Source organism: Colletotrichum destructivum, chromosome 10 (genome assembly GCF_034447905.1).
Source record: "Colletotrichum destructivum chromosome 10, complete sequence".
Lineage (NCBI taxonomy): Eukaryota > Fungi > Ascomycota > Sordariomycetes > Glomerellales > Glomerellaceae > Colletotrichum > Colletotrichum destructivum.
In genome coordinates, this window is record NC_085905.1 from 1,058,158 (window position 1) to 1,082,578 (window position 24,421).

The 24,421-nt window shown below is 55.6% G+C and overlaps 5 protein-coding genes across 5 annotated transcripts; 3 read left to right on the forward strand and 2 right to left on the reverse strand.

The window, feature by feature from the left end:
* Nucleotides 1-17: 17 nt before the first annotated feature.
* Nucleotides 18-3,547, forward strand: CDEST_14617 (Putative histidine phosphatase superfamily, clade-1). Its single transcript, XM_062930773.1, has 5 exons — nt 18-183; nt 1,316-1,628; nt 1,676-1,939; nt 2,026-2,244; nt 2,350-3,547. Exons 2-5 carry the CDS (start codon nt 1,450-1,452, stop codon nt 2,441-2,443), a joined length of 756 nt encoding a protein of 251 aa, XP_062786824.1. The 5' UTR covers nt 18-183; nt 1,316-1,449; the 3' UTR covers nt 2,444-3,547.
* CDEST_14618 (Putative S-adenosyl-L-methionine-dependent methyltransferase superfamily) lies at nt 2,594-4,713 on the reverse strand (the record flags this gene model as incomplete). The annotated part of the gene is made up of 4 exons (XM_062930774.1): nt 2,594-3,109; nt 3,691-3,777; nt 4,098-4,347; nt 4,670-4,713. The coding sequence occupies 4 exons, from the start codon at nt 4,711-4,713 to the stop codon at nt 2,594-2,596; spliced, it is 897 nt and encodes a 298-aa protein (XP_062786825.1).
* A 9,671-nt stretch (nt 4,714-14,384) lies between these two features.
* On the reverse strand, nt 14,385-14,886 carry CDEST_14619 (uncharacterized protein). Its single transcript, XM_062930775.1, has one exon. It carries the CDS (start codon nt 14,605-14,607, stop codon nt 14,440-14,442), a length of 168 nt encoding a protein of 55 aa, XP_062786826.1. The 5' UTR covers nt 14,608-14,886; the 3' UTR covers nt 14,385-14,439.
* A 1,568-nt stretch (nt 14,887-16,454) lies between these two features.
* CDEST_14620 (uncharacterized protein) lies at nt 16,455-17,964 on the forward strand (the record flags this gene model as incomplete). Its single annotated transcript, XM_062930776.1, has 1 exon — nt 16,455-17,964. The coding sequence occupies one exon, from the start codon at nt 16,455-16,457 to the stop codon at nt 17,379-17,381; it is 927 nt and encodes a 308-aa protein (XP_062786827.1). The 3' UTR covers nt 17,382-17,964.
* A 3,193-nt stretch (nt 17,965-21,157) lies between these two features.
* Nucleotides 21,158-21,985, forward strand: CDEST_14621 (uncharacterized protein). The gene is made up of 2 exons (XM_062930777.1): nt 21,158-21,417; nt 21,474-21,985. Exons 1-2 carry the CDS (start codon nt 21,319-21,321, stop codon nt 21,684-21,686), a joined length of 312 nt encoding a protein of 103 aa, XP_062786828.1. The 5' UTR covers nt 21,158-21,318; the 3' UTR covers nt 21,687-21,985.
* Nucleotides 21,986-24,421: the final 2,436 nt, after the last annotated feature.

Below are 24,421 nucleotides of genomic sequence, written 5' to 3' on the forward strand. Positions count from 1 at the left end.
AAATTAATAAGTACGAGCCGGCGGCTTCTGCTACAAAGGAAAACCGCTCGTTCTTTCTCTCCCACAAACTTGTTGATTCTAATATAAAAGTGGTGTGGAAGAAAACGCGGCTGAAGAGAACCTTATTCGGTCAACTGCGCCATATAACCCCGGTGTGAGCGGAATATCGACAGAGATAAGAAGGTATGTGAGAGAAAACGTAACCGAGTGCCCTGTTCGACTTCCCAAATGGGCTGATCCATTCCCACTTGTCGCATACACATTGAAACATACTTCGTGAGAGCATCTCTCTCCTCCTCCTCCTCCTCCTCCTCCTCCTCCTCCTCCTCCTCCTCCTCCTCCTCCTCCTCCTCCTCCTCCTCCCCCTCCATCTTTCTTCTATCAGATGCCGTCGTTACTGCACCCGTAACCCTTCGTCTCGTCTTCTTATCTTCCACCCGCTATTGAAGTCATTTGCTCTTTTCTCAGTGTTTGTCAAAGAAGAAGGCCCTGTTGCCCATTTCTCTCTATCTCATCAGTCATGGCTAGCCCGACCTGTATGAGGTTGCGCGCGGCCCCTGCCTGTGTCAGACTCTCCTGAAACGCAACCCACAGCACGCGACTCGGATTCTCTTCCTGTTACATTCTCTCATTCTCTCCTCGGTCTTTCGTTCGTTTTCTTATGGTAGACCGCATTAAGCAAGACATACTCCACAGAAGCGAATGACAACGGGCATGCTCATGGGACGCGGGACGCGGCAAGTGCACGAGAGGCATGTGTGGAGAATGGGTTTTCATTTCGATGTCGAAGTCGAATAATAGGGAGATCGATGCAAGGGGAGAGTCCCAAAAGGCTTGTCCTTTCATGGGTAGTGCCAAGGAGGGCCAAAAATACATTGGCAGATGGGCGGGTAAAGAGAGGGCAGGCAGTCAGCACTGCTTCTACTGCCGGCATAGTCTTGGCCGATATCTCACGCCGCGGGATGAAGGACTGGGAGCCATCTGGGCTTCATCGGCCAAAGTGGGCTCTTGTAGGATGACCAGTCCGGGTTCACATGCGGAGGCCACCACATTCACACACCTTCGTCCCTGCTTTCTCAAGTGCGGAGCTGAGATGGAGCGGAACGGCGGGAAGAGCGGGACGGCCGTGCCAAAAGCCAAGCCGCTCCTCGGAAACGCCATTCGACCTCATCATCTCAACTTTCCCCCTCCCGCTGCCCATCACCTCGCGAACTCTGCACGTCACAGGCCACCCCGCCACACACAAATCTTGGGATCGTGGCCGCTGCATCAAAGTATATGTACTAACTCTCGTCCTTGCGCCCGCCCCCACCAGCTCGCCTCCCCTCTGCCCCGCGAAAGAGGCGGCATTCAATAACAGAGCTCACATAACCTTCCCATCCCTATACGAGTTTACATCCGCCGTCGAAACCACGACCCCGACCGCAGGTTCCACATACAACGCCCATCATGACGACTCCCCGCGCCTTCGTCATCCGCCACGGCGAGACAGAGTGGTCCCTCAACGGCCGCCACACCGGCAGTACCGACATCCCCCTGACCGCCAACGGCGAGAGGCGTGTGCGTGCCACCGGCCGCGCCCTCGTAGGGAGCGACCGACTCATCGTTCCCAAGAGGATCTCTCACATGTGAGTCTGGAAATATCTGAGATGGAACATCTGCTAAGACATGTCAGCTACGTGTCCCCCCGCAGGCGTGCTCAGCGCACCTTTGAGCTGTTGAACCTCGGCATCAGCGATGAGCTCCCTTGGAAGTGCCACGGCAACATCGACGGCGACGGCCCGTCCTGCAACGCCCACGTCGAAGTCACCGAGGATATCCGTGAGTGGGACTACGGCGACTACGAGGGTATCACGTCTCCAGAGATCCGCCGCATCCGTAAGGAGCAGGGTCTCGGCGAGAATTGGGACATTTGGCGCGACGGCTGTCCCGGCGGAGAGTGAGTGATGTTTTGACCGCCTTCTCTAGCTTTCCTCACTGTATTATATTGAGGAAACAGAAACAGCCAACGCTGACCCCTCGTAGGAGCCCCCAAGATGTCACAGACCGCTTGGACCGCCTGATCGATGACATACGCGAGAGGTGGCACAAGCCTGTCATCGGTGACAAGGCTGCGCCCAACGGCGACGTTCTTGTTGTCGCCCATGGCCACATCCTCCGCGCCTTCGCCATGCGTTGGGCCGGGAAGACGCTCCAGGATGGTCCGGCATTCCTGCTCGAGGCCGGTGGTGTCGGTACTCTAAGGTGAGTTGATTCACCAACCGCAACTGGAGCAACCGATAGCTGCAGACCCATAGACATCAGAGGTATGTCACGACATGTTAAGCGAGACTAATGTGGGTGACGCAGCTACGAACATCACAACATCGAAGAGCCTGCCATTCTGCTGGGGGGCGCGTTCGCTGTTGATTTCGTCGAGAAGGATGAGCCAGCGCAGGCATAGGGGGCAAAATAGGCTTCAAAGTAACGCTCCAGAGCTAGCAAGCGACCTGACATGTCCAAACCACCCACGTACGTCAGACTTCCTCGAGACGTCGAGGTGTAACTGGCTAGCATTCATCTCGTCGCAGAACGATCATGCGTACATGGACACCTACATCTTGGTTCCCCGAGCGATGAACACCCGCCTCTTCATTCCTTCTTTTCCCTCTCCGTGGCTATGCCCGTGTTCTTGCCCATGGCTGTCGCCATGCTTCTGTCCATTATTGTGCTCATGTCCGTGGCCATGCCCTCCAAAAACAACCCCGCTGCCGATCTCTTCCATGGCAAAATCTCTGCTGGCGCCGGCCTGCTCAAAGACGGCCCGCATCCTCTCCCGCGAGAAGCCGTGGTGCACGACCGTATTGGCCGCCGGCAACGCGGCGTCCGTGGCCCCATGCGGCAGGAAGTCAAGAATGACGAAGACGCCGCCGGGCCGCAGTCGCTCGACAATGCGGCGGGCCGAGAGCTCCGGGTCGGCGAAGTGATGGAACCCAAGGCCGACGCCGGCGACGTCGAAGTCGTGGAACCGACCGTCGGCGTCAGATGAGGCAGAGAAGGCCGACGGATCCGGATCGGACGGGTCCGTGAGGTCGCCTTGATAGGCGTGCATCTCGTCGGTACTCAGGCCCTGCGTTTGAAGAGAGAAGGAAAGCGAATGTCAGCTTTTCCGTCACTTTCTTTTTGCGAAAAACTTGCGCAGAGTTTCCTCTGGTGCTTGGTCACGCAATGGCATCGACCCCGTGCCCGCTGTGACCCGTCTGTCACGGCCGAGAGAGGGCCCGAGACCTGGAGTTGGCAAACAAGATGGGATGGGACGGTGAGATGGTGAGATGGGGAAGAAGCAAAGGAGCGCAACCATGTCGATCTCAGGGCGGGGGTTCCAAGGTCAGCAGGGCTGAGATGAGACCAACGTGAGGTGTGAGAAGATGCTTCGGACGGCTGGACTTCTGAACCGCGGTTTCCCCCCTCCCCATTTATTCCCTGATTGTCTGCGCAAACAGAGAGAGTCTAGGCAGATTTTGAGGCGGACAGTCCGATCTTGCGTAGCCTCAAAAAACTCTTTTCCCCATTCATGGCACAGATACTGTGACGGTGTGTCCATAGTGAACGTGCGAGCCTGTGAGGGTGCATGTCTGTGATGGGTGTCGCGTGAACAAATCAAGGAGGGATGGGCCAAGCATCGGAGTCAACAACAGCAAGTCTTCTCACCTGGTTCTCGGCCCGCGCGTTGTAAGCTGCCACCATGTTCTCCGAGATGTCAATGCCGACGCAATGCGTCGTGAACTGCGCGAGAGCCTACACCCACCCCAGTCTGTCAGTCTCGGTCATCTCTCGCCTGCCAGTTTTCACGCGCCTGTACGCTTCCGCGCGAAGTAGTGGGAGAAGAAGAGAGAGGGGGGGGGGTGGCGGCCACAAAACAGCAGTGGTTACACGGAAACGTATGTGTTATGCAAAACAAACAACAACGGACCGAAAATTACTATTGACCATCGGAGAGACTCGAATGGCCAGCGCTCCAGGCGCAAAAAAAGAGCAAAAGCAGCAGGCAAGCAAACAGCCAAACAAACAAACAAACAAACAAATCAAAAAAAGAGACCCGGACGACTGAAACTTACTCTCGAGATCAAGCCGGTTCCACAGGCGTAGTCGAGGAGTCTCACACGCTTGGTGTCGGCACCCGGCGGCGGCGGCGGTTGCGCAGTTGCAGGACCGTCCTCGCTGCCATCGTCACTACCGTCTTCGTCCTCATCCTCGTCCTCATCAACGACCCAATCCGCGCCGATGAAATCCTTGCGTTTTTGAATCTCCCTCTCGAGCTGCAAGGTTGTCTTTTCGTACCTAGTGTCGTACTCGGCGGCGAGTTTGCTGGGTGAACGATTGTGTCAGCCGGCCTTTCATGTTCAGTCAAGTCCGGCTACATTTCAAAATGAACAAACAGAGACAGATTTGGACCAAAGACATCTTGTAGTTCCATCCAGCCCCCCCTTACCTGTGAGGCTTTTCCAGGGGGGATAGATAGATACATAGAAGACAAGCCAGCGATGGAAGAGAGGGGTGTCATGTCAACCTGCAGGAACCCGAGGAAGCGAGAGCGAGCAAATCGCATGCAACTCGGGTTGTACGGTCAAGAGCGCCCTCTTCGTTGTATGGTCGTGAGGAAAATGGATGGGTGCTTGTCTATACGTACTTGAAGTAGGCCTTATTGGCGTTGGCCGTGTGGGCATCACCCATGGTTACCTGGTCGGAGGAGGTAGGGAACACTTTGGCCGTCCGGAAGGGGGTGTGGTGCTGGTGTCGGAAGCAGTCTTTTCTCCTTATTTTGTCACCCCTCTTCCCCTCTCTCTTACCTTCTGCTGCTCAAGCTTTCGGTCTTTTCTTCTTGTTTTAGCTGCTTGCCTTGTCCCTGACTGGAGAGCAACTTGAATTGATATTTAAACCCTGGCTAGTGCGGGGAAGGGAAAAGAGGGGAGGAAGAGACTACCTTTTGGACTTGTTGATCGGCGTTGCTACTCATCAATACAGACAGCTTACTTTGACGTTGCTTTTATGATTTCTCGCGGTGAGTTTTCGGTCACTTTGTATGTACGGGAGCGAGATGGCCCGGCCGGAAAGAGGCTGGAGCTTGGCGATCAAAAAATCCAGGGTCCGGACTCGCTCCCGGAATTGGATTTGGACGGAGGTGTCCGGGGTACCTATCAAACTGAAGATGTGTGGAGAGAATAGACGCAAGAAACCATGTGCGTTATGTGTCACGTGATCTGTCATAATTTGGCTCGACAAAGTAAGTGTCTACTGACTAACCTAGGTTGAGTTGGCTGTGATTATCCAGTACGCATATCTACTGTCGTAGAAGTACGACCGGCGATAACAGTCCAGGCTATGCGATGCAGTGTGGAGAATTCTGTCCAATTCGGGCAGGCTGCAGGAGACGAGACGGCCGTCTTGGATGTGCAGTACCTGAAGCCAGGCGGAGGGGAGACGAAATGAGATACGTAGGTAGCGCACATCGCGTCGAGCTGAGAGGGGGTGGAACAGGAACAAGGCCCTGCTCCCCTTTTCGAGTCTTTGCCTTCCCCGCCGTCCTCCCTCTCGGTGGTAGTGCTGCGGTTGCCTCGCTTCCCCTCCCAAACGCTTGCAGCCATGCTGATGATGACATGGCGGACCCTGGGCTTTCTGGTGCGCCCATTATGTGCGTTGCGCTTTGTGATCACCGAAACGACCCCGCGCGGGATGCGAAGACGCACCCGGGGCCCAAATCAGGTTACAGCCGCGGGGCCGGCAAGAAAAAGGGGGATTGATGCCGTCCGAGGTCTCCACTACAGGCGTGACAGGTTGGACGGCAGGCATCATCTCCGTCCTCTAGCCCCGTACATCCGCGCGCGTTCCTTTCCACACACATACGCACGCACGCACACAGCGGCTATGGGGTTATGGGAGTCTTGCTTGGCGCGCTGAGTCATACGCTTAAAAGGAATGGTTTAAATAAATAGGAGTCATTGTCGGCTTGGACGAGCAGCGAGCTGCCTTAGTATCTATCTATATATCATCCCGGAGTTGCATGACTGCAACGCGAAGACATGTTCGATAAGGACAAGAAAAAGAAATACCTTTATTATTATTCTATATCTACGAAAAGCAAACAAGCCCCCCGCCCCCCGAAAACAAAAGAAAAGAGAAAAAAAGGGAGCGGGAAGTGAGCCGGTCAGCCAGCCTCCCCCAAGCGGAGACGCACAAGAGCCGGGAGAGAGGGACTGACGGTGTGACCGGGGCTGGCGGGGGAGCCGGACTTGAACAGAGTCAAGAAAGCCAGCTGCCGTGGACAGCCTTGATGGTGAAAAAACAAGCGGATCGACGCCGATCCTGCTGCAGGCCGCATCGGTCCGCAGTTTGTGACTGCAGCACCATGCGGGCGGTGACGGGCCCAAGCGGCCATCGTTGCGAGTCGCACGAACATCGTTGAGGGATCGTTTAGTGGTTCGAGCCGCTCCTTGGGTGCGACCTAACATGCAAGCCGCCCGAAACAGGGCCATTAGACCAAAGCCCGGCCCAAGGTCCGAATCGGGCGGATGAGCGATGAGATGTGGAGGAAGATGAAGGGTGAAGCATGGACGATGGACGATGCCCGGCTGCCAGAGGGTCGGGTACGAAAAAACGGTTGCCAAAGTACTGTACAGGTCGCATCGTCAATGAACGGCTACTGCTGCACAAGGGATCCTTCTTCTTTCTTTATCTCCCCCAACTCTCTCCTTTCATGGAGATTACATCTTGCTACCAAGTGTCGACAACCATTAAATCGAGCCATAGCACACACTTTCTTTGGTGATGGGCATTGTGACACAGGCAGGAGAGGAGGATGGATGGATAAATTGATGGATGGGGTGAGGAGCAGACAACGGTTGGAAAAAGCAACCCCTCACTGCTTACTGCTCACTGCACTCCAACCAGGCGGTCAAATGACGAAAGGGAATCCCGACATCTCCGTCCTGTGGTTTCTTTTTGCCGTTTTCGACCGTCTGGTTCGAAATGCGTTCCCGCACCAAGTCCTTTGGGAGGAGAAGCTGGGAGAAGCTGGGAGAAGCCGTCCCCGATGGAAAATCATGGTGGTTTTTTTTCGGTGTGACCTGGTTGCTACTGCCGCCGTACTTACTTAGTCTTCGTGTCATGCATGGTATTGCAGCTGCCGCCGCTGCCGCCACCATAGCTTGCGACAGCCTAAGCTGTCACATCTGACAGGTCATCTTCGGCTTGTTTGTCGACCACGAACAAACACTCGTATCGCACGATACCTGCACCAACCGAGGGCGAGTCACTCGATGGAGGGAGGGGAAGGGTTTCTTACCGTCGGTTCAGCTTCGATCACCAGTATTGATGAAACTCAGGACAGAACGACTAAACAAAGGGCCACTGGACGAATCGAGTACGGGACGTATGGGACTTGACTTGTCGCTGGCAGTTTGGCAGTCTGCCGGGAGCACGAGGGCCCACGGGCAGGTCAGACGTTTTTGCTCACCGCTGCTTTGCCGCCGACATGCGTACTTCTGCTGCCTTTGCCCATCCATCCCATGTCTGTTCATCTGGGCCGGCTATCCTCGCTGCTTTCGTGCGTGTCTCCATCCATGCGTTGCCTTTCCTCCCCACCATCTTTGTGTGCCATGTGCGCCGCTCACTCAGCACACTCCTTTCCTTCGTCAGTGGGCAGGGAGACGCTCGTCTGCAGTAGCGTGTTCGAGCTGGGACGCCGCTACGTCTCGAGGAGCCACAGCCCAACCTGTGGTACCTCCAGTCCACCCCGGGGACTAGTCTTGTCTCGTATGGAATATAATCCCTTCATAGTCCTTCAAAAAGACAGCGCTGCGGGACATCAGCCAGTGGAATGGTCAAGCAACACCACAATCATTCGGATCATTGCTAGTCCTACTGGTTACAGTCCATCCAAGAGGAGTACGTCCGTACGTACGGTGGGCGGCTGGCCTCAGTAAGGCGCGCCCAGGACTGTACCTCAACCATATTAGCGTGCCGTACTTGGAGCAGTGGTCAATCGCCGTTGGACGTAGAGCTGGCCGGTTTGCTTTGCTAGCCGAACGGACGACCAGACCGCAAGTACCCTCACTACACGTGTACGATGTACACATGGCTAGGGAATTGATGCGTAGCGGGAAGTCTGTTCAGCAACCGTCAATCGTCCATCCGGCATGGATCCTGGCCTAGGTACGGAGTTGTATGGCCTGGTCCGTCCGGCTGCCTTGTGTGGCCACTCCTGACCCTGGTTGCGGGTGGTGTCTCCCTCTCCACCAGCCGCCCGTCCAGCCTGCATGAGGCCGAGGTCCCGTGGGAGGCGGTTGATGTGGCAAGCCACGTACATAGTGACTTATCCGTACTGTACCCAGATACATGCAAATGATAATGTGTCCGCACTGTCGCAGCAATCCTGTTGGCCAGTTTATACCGGGCGGAGCTCGTCGGCCAATCGTTTCCATTCATCGAGTGGCCATTTGGGTCGGCCCCAAATCCAGCCGAAGGACCACGCATGCTGGCATCGTAGGACACAGGGAAAGGGCTGCCATCGTCCAGTGGCAGAAGCTGTCGTCGATGTTGGGCGCGGGCCGTTAGGATTTCGCCAACAGCAAGCACCCTGATCAACCCAACGGCGAAGCTATTCTCGTCCTTCATGCTCCTCATCTCTCTCGATTCTGTTCACGCTCTCGAGACTGGAGTCTTAGGCCCTTGTCCATGACAATGACCTCGTCCCCGGATGATGTTCATTGCCCCTAGGCCCTATCTTTTCTCCTTCCTTTATTTTTTTTCTTCGTCCCGATTCCCACCTATGGGCTTGGCTCAATGTCCAGCAAATTTTCTTGCTGGACTGAAATGTCAAGGTCTGCTAGGTTCGCCCGGCTGGCAGGATGCGGCAGCGCGCGACCTGTGCGGTCCGATGGTTTCGCACTGTAGTACAAAGTCACGCCCTGGTCGCGCAGCAGAAGCGAATAGTAGACAGGCACCGAATGAGCCATGTTCGGTCCATCAGGCAAGGAAGAATTAGCCAACAATGAAGGAAAGAAAACGGGATGAAGGAAGTGGCTTGTCTCTGTACAAAAAGTTTTGGCCTGTTCAGGTCATGCATGCAGCTCGGATGCTCCAGGTTTACGTACGTAAATGAAAGGGTGTCTAAAAGCTGTGATAGATGAGCATGTAGTCATCGTCACCATATCGTCGCCATAGTGCCACCAATGCTCTTGTCCGCCGCGGCAGATCAGGCTGCCTATACCTGGATTCGCCGTAAGATTGTCTTGTTCACAATGCAAATCATTGTCTAGAACTCGGGTAAGTGAGCGCGGGCAGTGCGCACAACTTCCTCTCCACTTGGCCACTCGCCACATCAATCCAAAGAGGGCCCCGGACTCGGCACTCGCTGAAAAGGGGGGAAGAGAATGGAGAGAAGGGGCCGACCGTCGTCACATTGGCGCCCCGTTCTTGTGCGCTCACCATGCCTCAGAGGTCAAGCCAGCGGAAGCCCGCACAGGGATCGGATAACCATCATCAATGTCCACGTTCCAGGAGGGCTGACTGCCTTGGTCAGTAAACAAGGTATGATAGACCCGAATCAAAGTGGCGAGCGAGGCCTCGATATCAGCCCCAGCTTGCTTTTTTTTTTTTTTTTTGGGGGGGGGGGGGGGGTTCTTTTTTCTTTTGGATAAGATGGCAGTGAGAAGATTGCACTTGGTTGTAAGAGAGGTGGCAAACGTTGTAGTGAGGCTAGTAGCGAGTGAGAAAGGGGAGGAGGGCCGGGAGGGAGGGAGGGCGATTATCGGTCATGGTCCGCCGGTGGAGGGTGGTGCATAGCAGGGGAATCAAATGGTAAAAAATGGAGAATTGGGCGGGAGCGACGGGCCAAAGGCGGCTGCATGCATACGCTATTCGTCACGTGACGCCCTAAAGTCAATGTCCCGAACAGAACCAATCTTGAGCCATGCTTGACCACTACATTGTAGAAAGACGATCGGCCCTGCTTACCTGTCTAATGGCGACCCAGTGGTCTGGAATTTGAACTTTTGATTGCAAGTGCTGCTACAACAGAATACTACTGTATGCATGGCCCTATAAACACCAAAGGAAGGTACTTTGGTCAGTGGGTTGGCTGGTTGGCTGATTGGCCAACAATGGCTATGTCACGTCCAATGGTCAGTCAGTCCGGACAAAAAGACCAACCTTCAGGAGAAGACTGTACGTGACATCCGTGATCGGTCGGATAATGCACGGTGTTTTGCAGCCTGGTTTGGGCACATCAGATCCGACAGATGCAGCAGTCTCGGTGATGCCCAAACAGCCCTACCGGCCTACCTAGACTTTCTTCGCTAGTTTGGCAGGCCGCGGCGCGGGGAACACCCGTCCGGTCAGCGCCGACGAGCCAGAGGCGCGTACGGAGTACATACAACTGGCTTGTATGGAGGCAATATTAGGCTCTATTATCGACCTCGCTGGCCTTGTTGGCTGGCTTGGCAAGCTATTAGGTGGCTGATTCGTTCCATGCCAACAACACATTGTTGTGCGATCCAAGCTTGGGGAATGCTCCAGCGCCGCACTTTCGTACGAGTTTGGGATCAATCACGCTTTTTTTTTCTTTCCTTTCTCAACCTTTTTTTCCGCTGAAGCTCAGCCAGCGCCCTTTTACCGTCAGCCAGACGAAACGGCGGTACAAGGCCCGTCCCGTCGTTCGAAGTGGTGCCTGCCGTTCCACTAGGCTGTCGACTACTACGTTGTACCTACTCGCGGCGGGCCATCTGGACTACCATTTGGTGGTCGCCGCCTCTAGTTGGTGTCTGCAAACGATAACTTCCACCGCAGCCCGCCAAAGTCCTCCGGGCTATTGTGACGACACGATCCCATCGCTACCTGACCATCCATCCCCTTTGGTTCATTTGGATCAAGGGACCTAAAGCAGCCGAGGCAGCGCGCCAGCTTGAACCCCGAGAGTTGTTCAACCCTTGGCTCGTCGCCACCATCTCTGCGTTTCGAAGTAGGGTTATTTCCAATGAGACCGAACGAGGTCGAGTACGTAATCAACTCTGCTGGCGGTTATCAAAGCCATATGCTGACCCTCGGCGTCGATCAAGTGGGTTCGTGGAGAGCCCCTTGCACCTCGGTCGAGACCAACACGATCAAGTTCGTTGGAAAGAGGGACAGTTACTAAGCATGTTAAAAATGACTTTCATAGGAACTTAAAAGCACAAACCGAGGGGGACGGAGTAGTTGTCTTCGAAAACAGGTAGAGTGTGGCGCAGAGACTCGAGTCCGACGAGTCCCCTTGTTCCCAATGGCCTCAGCTTGATACTTCTGGCTGTTGTAGCCGTGACACTGCCCATCCAACTTTCGGTAAACGCAATGGTACGGGTGATTGTTTGGCGCCTGCCATGATGTTCTCGCCTAATCAGCTCAAGTGCAACAGCGTTCTTACAGTCCTGTTTGTTTGCATGTTTGCCCCTAGGACACTGTGCCATGTTGATTGTGTACGTTGCTCCGTCAAAGCGAGACCGCTGTCGGTGGTTCCAGCTTGGGGAATTTATTGATGGCTGTCGGTTCTGTAGATGACAGGCTCAACCAGGTGCTGATGAACTGACTTTGTTCGGAGCTGGAATGGTTAATTGGAACGACGACATGGAGAGGGGGCTCCTTGGACTGGACGCCAGAACGCGGTACGACGTCAAATGGAGAATGGGCAACTGTATTGAGATAGTAGGGCAAATATGGCTGGGCGCGGGCTACACGGTGGAATTGGAATGTCCGCATTAGCAACCAGATGGCGCCTAGCTGCTCGAAACCCATGTACCATGCAGGAATCATTGCTCACGACCTATCGTCGAGCTTGTGTTATGGGACCCATTTCCGAAATAATACGCAGGCTATCGAGGCCATGAGGCTGGGTCAAGGTGCTGGAGGCACCGTTGGATTGCCAATTGGGGGAAATGGCAACTCTTGGTTCTCTGGCCCTTTTAAGCGGTCAAGCGCTGATTGTCTAGCTAGCCCATGTGTGCACTAGGCATTACTTCAACAGACCTGGTCGCGCGCCACATTTAAATGACATGACGCTGCAGCTGACATCAAACTGGGTTAGAACCGCCTGCACTCACACATTGGCAGAGGGCCGTCCGACTGCATGGCTCTCCTCGCACTCTGTTGAACCTTGGCCCGGGAAGGGGCGCACAGACGTGAGGGTGTTGATCTCGCGGTGAGATGGATTGCTATAGGGTCATCCGTGTTGGCAAAAGTACTTAAGTAGTCTACTTGAATGGATATGCGGGATATGTACGACGAAACGGCAGAAACGGGAGTATCCTTTAGGGAGCGGGCGGCGCGGTGTTGCATGGTCAGTCACCCCCGGTCCTTGCACAAGGCCCCGGTCTCTTTTGCTTTAGCGCGTCGTCAGGGGTAGATAACTGGGAGCCCCGTTTTGTCCGCTCATTCCCAGGAACCTCTCTTGCTGGTGCACCTTCGCAACAGTCCCTCAAGACTGTCTGCTCATCGTGTCATTATTGGAAACCGGAGAGCTCGAGGCAGCGCATACAATAGCTTTGACGGCGCGGTTTACTAACGCTATTCTGATGGAAGGTGCGCCTCAAGCTTCACGAGACAAAAGAAGAGGGGGGAGCGGGGCTGTCTCTGCCCGACCCATGAAGTCGGTACGAAGTACTCAATTGTACCGGGTACGAGACGACTTGCGGGCACAAGCACACAAAAGAAATCCGTGAGCCCGGTGGGACAGGGTAGTGGGCAAGGGGGGTAGCCCCTCCCGCCAGAATGGACCGCTAACGACGGAAAAAGAAAGTCTGACAGGCGATTGGGTCTGCCTTAGTGGCCTATGGCCCGACGGCGCTGGACTGGACTGGGCTCGAGGGACGGCGGTGACCACCACCACCTTGCTCGAGCTGGGGGAGGGGGTGTTTCGACGGGCGTCGCGTTATCATTGTCTATTCCAGCCTCTCCTCTGGGCAGTCGATGGGGCGCATATCGGACAAGTTGATCAGTCAAGTGATCACCCGTTAGTGTGGGTGGGCAGCGAAAGAACCCAGATGATTCTTCACCAAAAGTAGAAAGAGAGACTTCACAAATTGAGACGGGATGCAGCGCCTCAAGCTGTGGTTCAAGGGAAGGCGCCGGTCGCACCATTCGCGCGACGCGACTTGGGAAAACATTTCCGTTGTTCGAACATCCCCCCCTATTATGGGTTGTTGTGACAGAAAAATGTCCCAGGAAAGCTTCGCCTCGTCAAAGGGGAAAGGAGCGGCACGGGTGAGTGTTCTGTTTTGCGCGCTGCAGGGTATGCTCAATGCGCTGTTCGAAGAGCGCTCATCTACAGACTACAGCTGATCGTCCCAGATTTGTTGGTCATGTACATGTAGGATGGTGAACGGCAAAGCTGGCCAATGTGGTAGCGCCTAAGCGTATCTGGCTGGATGCAGCAGACTGCAGAGAAGCGTGGCGACTGGGCGACGCGACGCAGTAAACAAGCTGTTTGGCTGTTGAACGGCACCATGTGTTTCGTGCCGTCACAACAGCGAAGGCATTCCAGCGTCAGACCGTATTTAGCGGAGCCGGCAGTTGACGGACGGCTAGTCGGCGTTCCGTCAGGTCGGTTCGCGTCATGACAAGATGACGCGGACCGGTAACAGCCACGCCACTAACATGGCTGCGGAATGCGCGCGAGACATGGCATTGGACTGACTTGCTGAGCAAGGGCCACGAGAGAAAGAAACGTACGTCGGCCGAATCTTTGGCGGGATGGAGCATCCATACAGGCTGGATATTTGCCGCCGATCTGGGGTGTCATGGTCATCTGCGATGCGTGTCCGGAAAGGTTGGGGTGATGGGTCAGGTCAGACGGACGGTCAACCCCGAGAGAACGTGCGCCGATTTGCTCCTGCAGCGAGCGGAAGTGACCCTGGTCACCATGTACGGATTCAGGTAGTACTAGTAGGGCCACAACGTGAGCGTGTGCGATCCAGGATGGCGGCTTCGCACGAAAGCTCGTGTCGTCACAGCCGAGCTCCAGATGGGGTAAAATGTCAGCAACCAATCATGGGCGGTGCCGGGCTGTGTGAGTCGACACAGGCTCGGGGTATCGTGGTTGCGTGGGAACAGTGTTGCGGGGGGTTCCTTCTTTTTTTCCCAGGTTTTTTTCTTTCTTTTTCCCCCTCCCGGAGGAACGGGCGGAGTCGACGGAGTGAATAGGGGGGGCGCTCGAGAGATGTCATACTTGCCACGAGGAGAATCGAAGTCAACGCTTGTGGTGGGATAAGAGCACTTGGGCGTGATCCAGGGCCAGACCTTGTTGGAAGGCAAAGCAGAGGATGAAGGGGCGATGGCGAGAAAGCGCCCCCCCCCCCCCCCCCCCCTTGAGGGATGGAACAGCCGTTGAGACAGGGTGGCAACAAGGTAGCAGGGGCAAGTGAAGGGTTAGGATGATTAGCTAATAGAGTTGGCGAGTTGTAGTTCTAAAATACTGTGCATCTCTCCAATCCAGGTGAAGGAGAGTCCCACCGTCCACTCTCCTTGGAAACGGGAGACGGGAGACGGGAGACGGGGGATGGGAAACAGGAGGGAGAGGGCATGCCGGCTCCGACGGATAGACATGGCCACGCTCCCCGTCGCGTCAATCCCGTCCGGTGCAGTGCTGCTGGCGATTGCCCTGTCTCACGATACTATGAGGAATCCCTAGTCCGGGTGAACAACAGGGTAGACCCATCTGTTCATAATATATCAACCTGCGGACAGGTTTATACAGAGAGTATACTGTACTCGTACATGGGTACGTTCTACACATTTTCAAGTGCCCACCGAGTTTCCGGAGGGTGGCATCGCCAGAGATGACAAACGTTTGGAAGATGTACGCGCGCAGAATGGCAAGAGCGTATCTTCTGCTTCTTTCCCTCTTCTCGTGCCCCTTCCGCGCCTCTCCTGCCGCCTCCCTCGCGCAACAAGGGATATTCACCGTTGGCCTTTGCGGCGCTGAGCCGAAAAGGCGACATTCATTCTCCGACCCCCTTGCACCGACCGACTCGACCGACCCGACCGACCCCGACCACGTACCTACATGCCTTCCTCTGCGGCATGCCCAGTTGCACGACATCTGTCTTCATGACTATTACCCAGCCATTTTGCTACTGTAACGGTCAAGCAATGGCAGTAAGAATGCATCCATTTGCTTCCAGGTATTTCTGCTTGTCTTCGGCCACTGGACCCCGAGCTTGGCGACAACACGAGGTAGTAAAGCAGGATGTGCTGCAACTGTCAACCCGCCTCATGCATCCGACCGAAATACCTGCCAGAAGACACACGCAACGACCAACCCCACTCCACTCCCTCCCTATCTCACAATATAACTGCCCACCGTCTAATTCCGGAGACCAGACTCTGCCCCCCGGTCTGACTTCGCCGTCCATCCAAATCACAGGCCAATCCTGGGGGTTCCAAGACGCAAACGCCGCCATGACCGTTGACGCGCTTGGGGTCGCCGACATGGTGCATAGCTGACCACCCAGCACATGGCGTCGGCATCGCTCTGGGAGTTCCCGCCCGTCCCATCTGCCTGAACCTGCCGCAATCCCAACCCCGCCGTTGTAGTCACACCGTCACGCACTCCAACGTCGCATTGTCCTCGTCTCTTGGGATAGACAGGGTATGCTTGACCGTGCCTCAACTTTGCGAGCACACCACTGTGACGGGACGACAGAGGATCACCTGGAGGATGCCTCGGATGTAACAGGACGAGCACAGTTGCAAACAAACTCCTAACATCGAATTCTACTGCCAGCAACTCCGGGGCACGGTATTGCCGTATTCGGAAAAAACGTCGAGCCACAGTTGCATGCGCCGGGAGCCGCGCGATGCGTTGGATTGTCGTGATGCATTCTCGGTCGGCACAACGGCCATTGCCGCTCCCTCTTGGCAGAACAAAACAAACAGTAAGGAAAATGGAAAGAAATCAAACACTTCCATATGCCGCCGCACCAACGTCCTCGCCAGGTTATACGGGACGCAATGTCGTCCTCCTCCGATTCGGCACGCCCCAATCTTAGCGGAACAACGGCTGTCCGTGGATCACCCGAGCATTGCAGTCTATGATGTGTGTACGGACGCGGAACCTTGGAGACTACTTACATTACCTCGTGACCCATGAGAAAACTGGGCGGTAAACCACGGGCGGGCGGGAGCATGCAAGTCGACACGCGCCAGGGCCACATTGTACCTTTACCTGTCTGCCCATGCTCGTATTTACCCTCATCACGCTTCTGGTAACGTCTGTCATTGGCCTGGATTCGGTACGATCCAACGAGTAATGGGTGCGCAAAGTCTAGTTCGGCCGGAACCCAGCATCACGAACCAAGAGCAAGAGGAGCAGCTGCAACAGCGACTGCTGCAACTGCAACTACAAATACAACCACACCGGCACCAGGGGCAGGGCCAGTCGCATGGATGGTATGGACGATGGCGCCATGCACGCCCATGCTTTTGACGGTCCTGGCGATGACGGCAACTCTTGTCCTTGGCCCGACCCAACCTCCTCGTCTCCCCTTCAACCCTCGTGGCTCGCGGTCGCAGCCACAAAGCCCTGGCGGCCCCTGTGTCAATGCCCGGATTCGATTCAAAATAAAAATGAAAAAAAATCGATCCTTTCCCCCCAGCCGGAATCGGGCATTTCGTGGCAGCAGCAGCAGCCAGCAGCAGTGGATGCAGCACATCCACCACCACGTCGAGACCCTGCTGTGTCCCCACGGTGGCCGGCGGGTATTTCCCGGTGTACCGCATGCCCACCTTTCCAGATAACGAAGCACACTCTCTGTCTGAACATTGAGATCAAGGCCTCTAAACAGCCAGGCAGTTCCTTGTACATATATCACCGTCACAATGAATCGCCAAAACTAGTTGATGCCGAATTAGGATGCAACAGGAGGCTCGGCTCATGCGGGTGGCTTTGGAAACGACTCGAGATGCTGACAACTCCCAACAGCAAACCGGTTCCAACAAACCGTTATCCCAGGAGCCCTCGGGCCATTTCATATGGCCGCGTGGTTCCGCCCACTTATTCCTACCCCACAGACTTGGGGGAGAAATGGCTTACCTTGTCGCTGTCAGCCAGGTTCCGGTCCCAGTCCTCGGCTGCCCCCCCCCCCCCCCCAAAAGCCCAGAGGGCGGCCACCTGGGTGCTGACAAGCCAGCCAGGGCAGCGAGACAGCAGACCAGGGGGGCTGGGGCTGACAGGCATCATGGCTCCATCCGCACGCGGCCTGGGAGTAGTACATGATATGGGCATGTTACTAGCAGGGCCAGGCACAAGGTCAGGACTCAGGAGAGTGTACCCGGGTCGCCTTGCTAAGCTATGGAAGGGAGGCCCTGACCGTTATTGACCCTTTGGACTCACACTAGTGAAGAGTCCTCCGAGCGGCCCATCGTCATCAATCATTGCCATGATACCCGACGAAAACGTGCAGAGCAGTGGACCAAAAGCCGAAGGATCGGATCAAAGAGGTTGAGCAACCAACTGCAGAAGGCTACGAGCCCTATTAGCATATCGACATGACTCCATTGCGAGCATACCGTAATAGATACAAGCACACAAACGAAAACAGCACCCTTTGCGAGCTCGTGCGAACTACTGTAACGGTTTTCGTTTGGCCGCAGTACTGGACACAGCCTATCACGCGACCGGTTGGGAGATTGGGTTCAGTCAGTGACTACCAACGCAACCGCGATGGCTCGAGAATCAACACTTCCGAATATTATGAAGTTATCCTGGTCACGGTCTGTCGTCGACGCTTAGTGTTGCAAAGCTGACTTGACTCAATCCCAATCAATGGTCGAAATAAGTACAAGAAGACATGTTTCACGTCGTCTGGACTTTTGGATTCCCGATCATCGCCGATTACCCGTCCCGGGTTATGCAGAGACGGTACGCGCAGCCCACGAGGGGCCTGGCTGTCTGGGTCTTTTTTTTTGGGGGGGGGTGGGTTCTTCATGTCTGGCTGTGAGTGGCGTGTAATATATCATCTAGTCTTCTTCGCACGCAGTACACTTGAATGCACATTTGACCAACACAAGCCGGCGACGCACGCCACCTTACGCATCGATTTCTCAGCATCTCAGTCAGATGGTCTCTGAGTGTGCGGCCCAGGGGGGGGGGGGGGACTGTTCTGATCAAGGCTCGGCCGTTGCTGTCCACAAATGAGCGAGGAGCGGCGAGGAGCGGCGAGTCGCAGGAAAACGACATCACAGGACCACGGAGCACTGCAACGCACCTTCGAGGCCGGCAGGGGTAGTCCTGCTACAGCTCCTATAAGTACTTAAGGATACGCGACAGGTTACCTGGTTAGTAGGTTGTGACATTGCTGTCGATACGTACCTTCATCGACAGTCGCGAACCCACAAGGCCACATTTTCATCTTGCATATTCAGATCTCGAGCGGCTTCAGTCATCTTCTTCTATCTGTGGCCCCGTCGTCAGCCTCTATTTCAAGACATATGCTATAGGCAGGACCATTGACGTCGTCTCTCTTTCCCCTTTTCTTCTTCTTTTGTTATTGCACGAACTTTGCCACTACGAATTGAACCACCTGCATCAGACCGCTACAGCTAGGCTTCCTTGATTCTTCCGCTGGTCCTGAGTTTGACTATTTGCAGACCCTTCTAGAGCTGGACCGTCTCGTACTATGTGACCCGACTCATCGCACCGATCCTCAAGGTCAGGATTCCCAGACAGAAATGTCTTTAGGCCGGGGCTCTGGTTGATCGTCTAACCTGGGTGCTTCCCTCCATCATTTGGGTCTGTTCTGGTCTCATCTCCGCACTGCCACCGTCCGGTCTACGTACACTGTACAGCAGGCTGCGACGGAGCCCACGGGCTTCAAATCAACGAGACCCTGACCAAGGCAGCTTGTAATGCGCATCCCGTCGGCGTTCCCACGGCAAGATCCGCACCATCGAGAAACGCACAGAGCGGAAAGTTTGCCCATCCGCGCGTGACCCGAGAGGGCCTTCCCGTTGGAGCTGGTCTGGGCAGTCAATCTGCTTGTTGCCCGGACTAATTTAGGCTGTCCATTCCAGCCAGCTTGGCCCAACGCGGCTCTGGCTGGGGCTCGGCCCGACCTGGCTCGCTTTCTGACAGCACCGTCGGTTTTCGATCACATCACCAGACCCGAGATGGCCGGGCCAAAGCTGCGGTTACCATTCGCACCCCTCTTTCCCATCAGAACGCATCGGGAAGCGGAAGTCTGACGCCTTGGTCGAGCTTACGACATCACAAAGAGACAGTTACGCCAACAACCCCAAAATGTGTCGCCGATAGGATTCGAACCTAACTGACATAAGTACCTCCATTTGCTCCGATCACAACCATTGTGACTGTGGGCGCACAGAGATAGATGATCACAGATACTATGACGGGGGGGGGGTCCCGCTGTGAGACATGGGCAGTAAATGCCGCCGGGATGTACCGCATAGTCTGTATCGAAGGAACGACTCGAGGGGATAGACCGATTACAAGCAAGAGGAACAGATACACATACAGCTTTTCGTTTATTCATGTCTCTTTTTGTCCCCTCCTAGGCAGGCACACCTCGACCAGCCGCATTGGCATGGGCCATGTCGCCTTGGTCACCTTACAGTTGTTATGCTAGACGTAAGCTCATAGCTGGCGAACAAGTCACAGGCGGAACGGAGACGCGTTCTGTTTGCAGACAAGCAAGATGTGTTTTTCAGCAAAATCTACGGTTTGATGGTGGTGGTAATGAGTAGAAGGAGGGTGGCGCAGGCTCATTCCCTCACACCACACAACAGCAACCGTTGCAAGTTTTTGCCTCTGGGATCGTTTACAGCACGCGCTACAGATCCAGTGGCGGCCGCTCGTCGGCCGTGGTGCCGATGTGCCCGAGTAATGGTTGCCTCCAAGCAACTAGGCCTAACGTCGCCAACACACAAGTCGCCCTGCCTGCGGCCAGATCTGCGACCACCTCCCGGGCTGGTGGGTTCGGACACGGGATTAGGCGTGGGCAGTCAAGCCAAGGCGCACGTTTTCCCTGTTTGGGGCCGGCACTCCACCTCTTCCGCCACATTATTGCACAGCACCACGCACCTTGCGGACCTGAGGTACTTGCAAGAGCCTGGCAAGGCAGCCTGGAAGCCAGGGGAGACAGGTGTGTGTGAGTGTGTGTGTGAGTGTGTGTGTGTATGTGTGCGCGCGTGTACGCACGTGTATACGTGTTGGAGAATTTCCTTCTAGCTGATCTGGACCGGACGAGGAGGATAAGTTGTAAAGGAGCAGTAAGGCAGCCAAAGGCAGCAGATGAAACTCCCTGAACGAGAATCTATCTCTGTGACCAGTCACCCGAACCTAACCGGCCTTCGAAACCCAACCCAGCCGCACTGTGCGTCGACACGTCTCTCCCATCAGGCTGGTTGGTTGGTTATTATTCGTCATCGACTCATTTCCTCGTCCGCAGCGTGCACCAACAAAACCATGCGCGAATAAGGCGCAGGCAGATAGATGCAACTGCAACGACACGTAGTTTCCAGTACTGTACGGATACCGACCATCCTCTTCTACATCACCTAAGGCTTTGGAGCGTTTGATTCATTTTGGACAAGGCTTGAGGAACGGAGACTGCTTTGCTCATCTGATCGAGAACCCAGGTATCCGTACTACAGGCCGATTCCAGTGCAGCATGATACCATGCCCAAGATACCAATTCCCGGTTCACCGCCGGTCAGCCACGGGCCATCAGCAACCCAGTCCCAAGCAAAAAGTGCCAGTTCTCCTTCGTCTCAGCGGTCTGCCCGAGCATTCGAGTTGGGCTGGTGGCACACAGACACGTTTGCTGGGATAAGCCCCCCCAGCCTCAGGTACGAGGCGATTTCTTTGTTCTCTTTTCCTTCTCTATGGCTGATATGGCCCCCCCAGACCCTGGCTACCCTTTGTCACGAGTCCACCCGATTCCAACGATCCGGCGCGAGCCGGAGCCACGCCATAACGAGGGGGGAAAAAAGGCGGAGCGCCATCCGTTGTCCAGTAGGGGACGGGGACGACTGGGCACGCAAGAGACGGCGTCCACAGTGGCGGCCGAAGAAGGCAAGAAAAGGCTGAAGCATCCTCGACGGAAGCCAACAGAAAAAGCGCACCGGGTGAGGAAAGGACGCAGAAGACGGCGAAGCCCTGACAACCAGCCAGCCGAATATCCATCGACACTATTCGCGCCGCCACTTGGGCATTCCCTTGCATCCCATCTCATTCACGCTCGGCCGAACGTGGAGTCCCATCCAACATGGCGCCACAGGCAGTGCGCGGCTAAGGATATGTCATGTGCACCAGCCGTGGTCGACCGGAAAGAGCAAACGAAATCAAAGCCGCATCATCTCTTAATTGGCCCAGGTCCGCTGTTTGCCCCAAAGCAGGTTTGCTTCAACGAGGTTTCTTTCTGTTAACCATGGCCGACGAGTGATGAATACAGGCTGGGGGGTTCGCCATCCTCCACGCGTTGGGCTATGATAGCCGGATACCCCTCGCCGTTCCGGTGACAAGAAAGAAACAAAGGCCAGCTGGACTGGGGCCAATGATGCCTGGGCACCTCGGTGATCGAGTCCGGTTGGCCCTGCGTCGCCGACATACTCGGTGGACGGTCGACGAAAGGAAGGGGAAGAGGGGGGAAAGGACATGCTATTAGTGCACGGCCAAGTTCTCCTTACCCCACCAATGGTGCTCGCCATCCTATCTTTTTTTTCTCCTCCAGGTCGGGACTACGGAATACTTTGGTGCGCACCGATCAGTTCCAGTCCCAGTCCAGTCCAATACAGACAGTCCAGATGAGCAGGCCGTGTTCGGCTCAGATTGGTCCCTCTTTCAAGTCCGCCTACTGTGCTTGTATAGAATAGCCCAGGTCTCGTGCGGTGCGGGCATTCAGGGTCGGTGTCGACGCACGGCGGACTCACTAATAACAAGCTGTTGCAAGGGCGGCAGGCAACGGGGGGGCGGGGCAACAGGGTACCTACTGCGGGATGCAGGCAGCTCCCAGTTGGCGGAAGCGGCCAGCGCCACTAACAACACCAACGCCAGCGTTGGAGCAAATCGCGGCCCCTAAAAACCAAGGGGATCTAAGAGGAAGGGAGGGGATGTTCCCGTCCATGATTAACGTCACCAATTGGGCGGTGCGACATCATCCGCCCGCTGTGCCATTCCCGCCCGTCTCCACCTTTGTGCCATCCACACTTGGAGTCGAGGGAACGGGGACTGGGACGGACGGAAAGGGGGGGCGTGTGGTGTATGAGTACTTGGAACTCACGGAGAGAGAATGAGAGATGGGAGAAAGAGAGAAAGAGAGGGAGAGAGAAAGGACGGCGGGAGACACAGCGAGAGAAGGGGGGGGGGGGGGGGGGGGGGGGGGGGGTGGATGGTGGGTGGCAGGGATGACAATCTCCCCATTTCCATCTGGTGCAGTGCAACAGCAGCCCGCAGGCGCAGAACATCGTGGCACAGGTTGTGGTCGCAAATGTAGCAACAGGCCCAGCAGGACAGAACCATCAACAGTAGACCAACGGGAAGAGTGCGAAAAGGGCTGCGAAGGGAAAGAGAAGGGAAAGAGGCATGCATCTTTGCTGTTGCGGCGCAGCTGCAACTCCCTCCTTCCCCTGCTTCATCCTCCCCATGAACCAAGGTACCCGTTCCCGTTCCCGTTCCCGCTCATCTCCCATCATCATCTCATCTCCCTCTCTCTCTCTCTCTCTCTCTCTCTCTCTCTTTCTCTTTTTCTCTCTCTCTGTCTCTGTCTCTCTTTCTCTCTTTTTCTCCCCCTCTCCCTTTCCATCACCATCATCACTTTCATATTTGTCACCATCGCCAACCAACCCATCCTCTCTCTGCATCCTCGTCTGTAACCTATCCACCTTGCCGCTTCCAAATTTGTCCCACATTGCTCACCCTACCCTCTGGTCGTGCCTTGCCCGCCACGTCCGGATTGTCTGCTGCTTACACCAACAAACAGCGCCTCCCTCCCTACTTAGATAGGTACCAACCGACCTGACTTACTTCTTGCCCTGCTTGCTTCACTGCTCCCATTCTCCAACTAATTCGAACCATCCCGTCATATTCCCAAGCCTTTTTATTCCTCTCCCCCGTCTCGTCCCATCTTGTCCGGGAAAGTAAGTCTCCAACAGAGGTGGGAAGCACGGCTACCGGCCAACCAACCCAGCTGCGACCTCGACACCTTTTGACTTTGATGTTTTCAAGGAACGCTACCTACACTAATAAAACCTCCATCTCGCATACGACCACCCATCATTTGCCCACAGTACCGAGACAGGAATCGCGGGCCAAGACGGGAACAGGACGACACTGTCACCAGTGTCAAGGGAAGACATGCGGGAACGTCACGCGCAAACAGGGGGCCTGTGTTTCTTCTCGCCCTACCCATTTAATCTCTCTCTTCTTCTTCTTCTCCCTCCTCTTCCCTTCGCCGAGAGACGATCAGAGCTGATTGAAGTGCAATACCTATCTAAACTCAGCCGCGTCGCGTGAAAATGGCCCGCTGGCCAGCAGAGCGAGCGTCTCCTGGTGAAGAAGCCAGAATGATCCTTGGCTGGCTTGTGGCTGGCTAACTACTAAGTACACAGCGAGCGAGCGGCCATGACCTTGCATTTTCTAGCTTGTCTCGCCTTTGTCGACAAACTGGCGGAACGGCCACGGACGGTACGGTGCGCTTCGGTACCGATACTTGTCTGGGCCAGTACAGCACGGTACAGCACCCTTGCTCGCTTACCCTCAGTCATACCTCTCACCACTTGCCTGGCCCTGGCGTCTGGCGTCTGGCGTGTTCGACGTCTGGCGTGCCGCTTGTGGGGTGTGGGTGTTGCGTCCATAACTACTCTGTATTTGCAGATAGTTAGGTGTCCCACCGCCCAGCCAGAGCCGTGCTTGCCTGGCTGGTGTACGTGCTGCTTGTGGTGCTTGCTTCCACATCCATCCTACCCACTACCTTCTCACTACCTAACCTGTGCCAGGGGTGCCTGCCATCCCTCATCCTCGTTCTTCATTCTCTTCCACCCCCCTGGGCCGCCGGCCCCACACCTCGAAGTTCGGAAGAGGTACGTACAATAAGCGTTCTGGGTACTTGGGTCGAGTACGAATGGACACCTCTGTCTTCTCGGGCTCCACACCACCCATCCATTACCTAGCTCCAGTGCTCATCCCAGTCGCTCTCGCTCTCTCTCCCCTCACGACGCACGCCTCCAACTCTTCGATCCCTGCCTGCGCGGCCGGGTACCACTTCTTCCCTGGTACTTTCCCTTCTGACCCATACCCCAGTACCGCACCGCACCGCTCCATGCCATGCCACAGTCACTCATCTAAGTACACATATACTAAGGTAGGTACGGACGGGCTCAAAGACCAAAGGACCAAGGTACG

Bases quoted from the DNA above. Each gene is read 5' to 3' on its own strand.
- CDEST_14617 (XM_062930773.1), top strand. From the start codon at position 1,450: ATGACGACTCCCCGCGCCTTCGTCATCCGCCACGGCGAGACAGAGTGG. The intron at 1,940-2,025 runs GTGAGTGATGTT...GACCCCTCGTAG, and splicing joins GACGGCTGTCCCGGCGGAGA to GAGCCCCCAAGATGTCACAG. The intron at 2,245-2,349 runs GTGAGTTGATTC...TGGGTGACGCAG, and splicing joins GGTGGTGTCGGTACTCTAAG to CTACGAACATCACAACATCG.
- CDEST_14619 (XM_062930775.1), bottom strand. From the start codon at position 14,607: ATGTCTATCCGTCGGAGCCGGCATGCCCTCTCCCTCCTGTTTCCCATC.
- CDEST_14621 (XM_062930777.1), top strand. From the start codon at position 21,319: ATGTCATGTGCACCAGCCGTGGTCGACCGGAAAGAGCAAACGAAATCA. The intron at 21,418-21,473 runs GTTTGCTTCAAC...TGATGAATACAG, and splicing joins CGCTGTTTGCCCCAAAGCAG to GCTGGGGGGTTCGCCATCCT.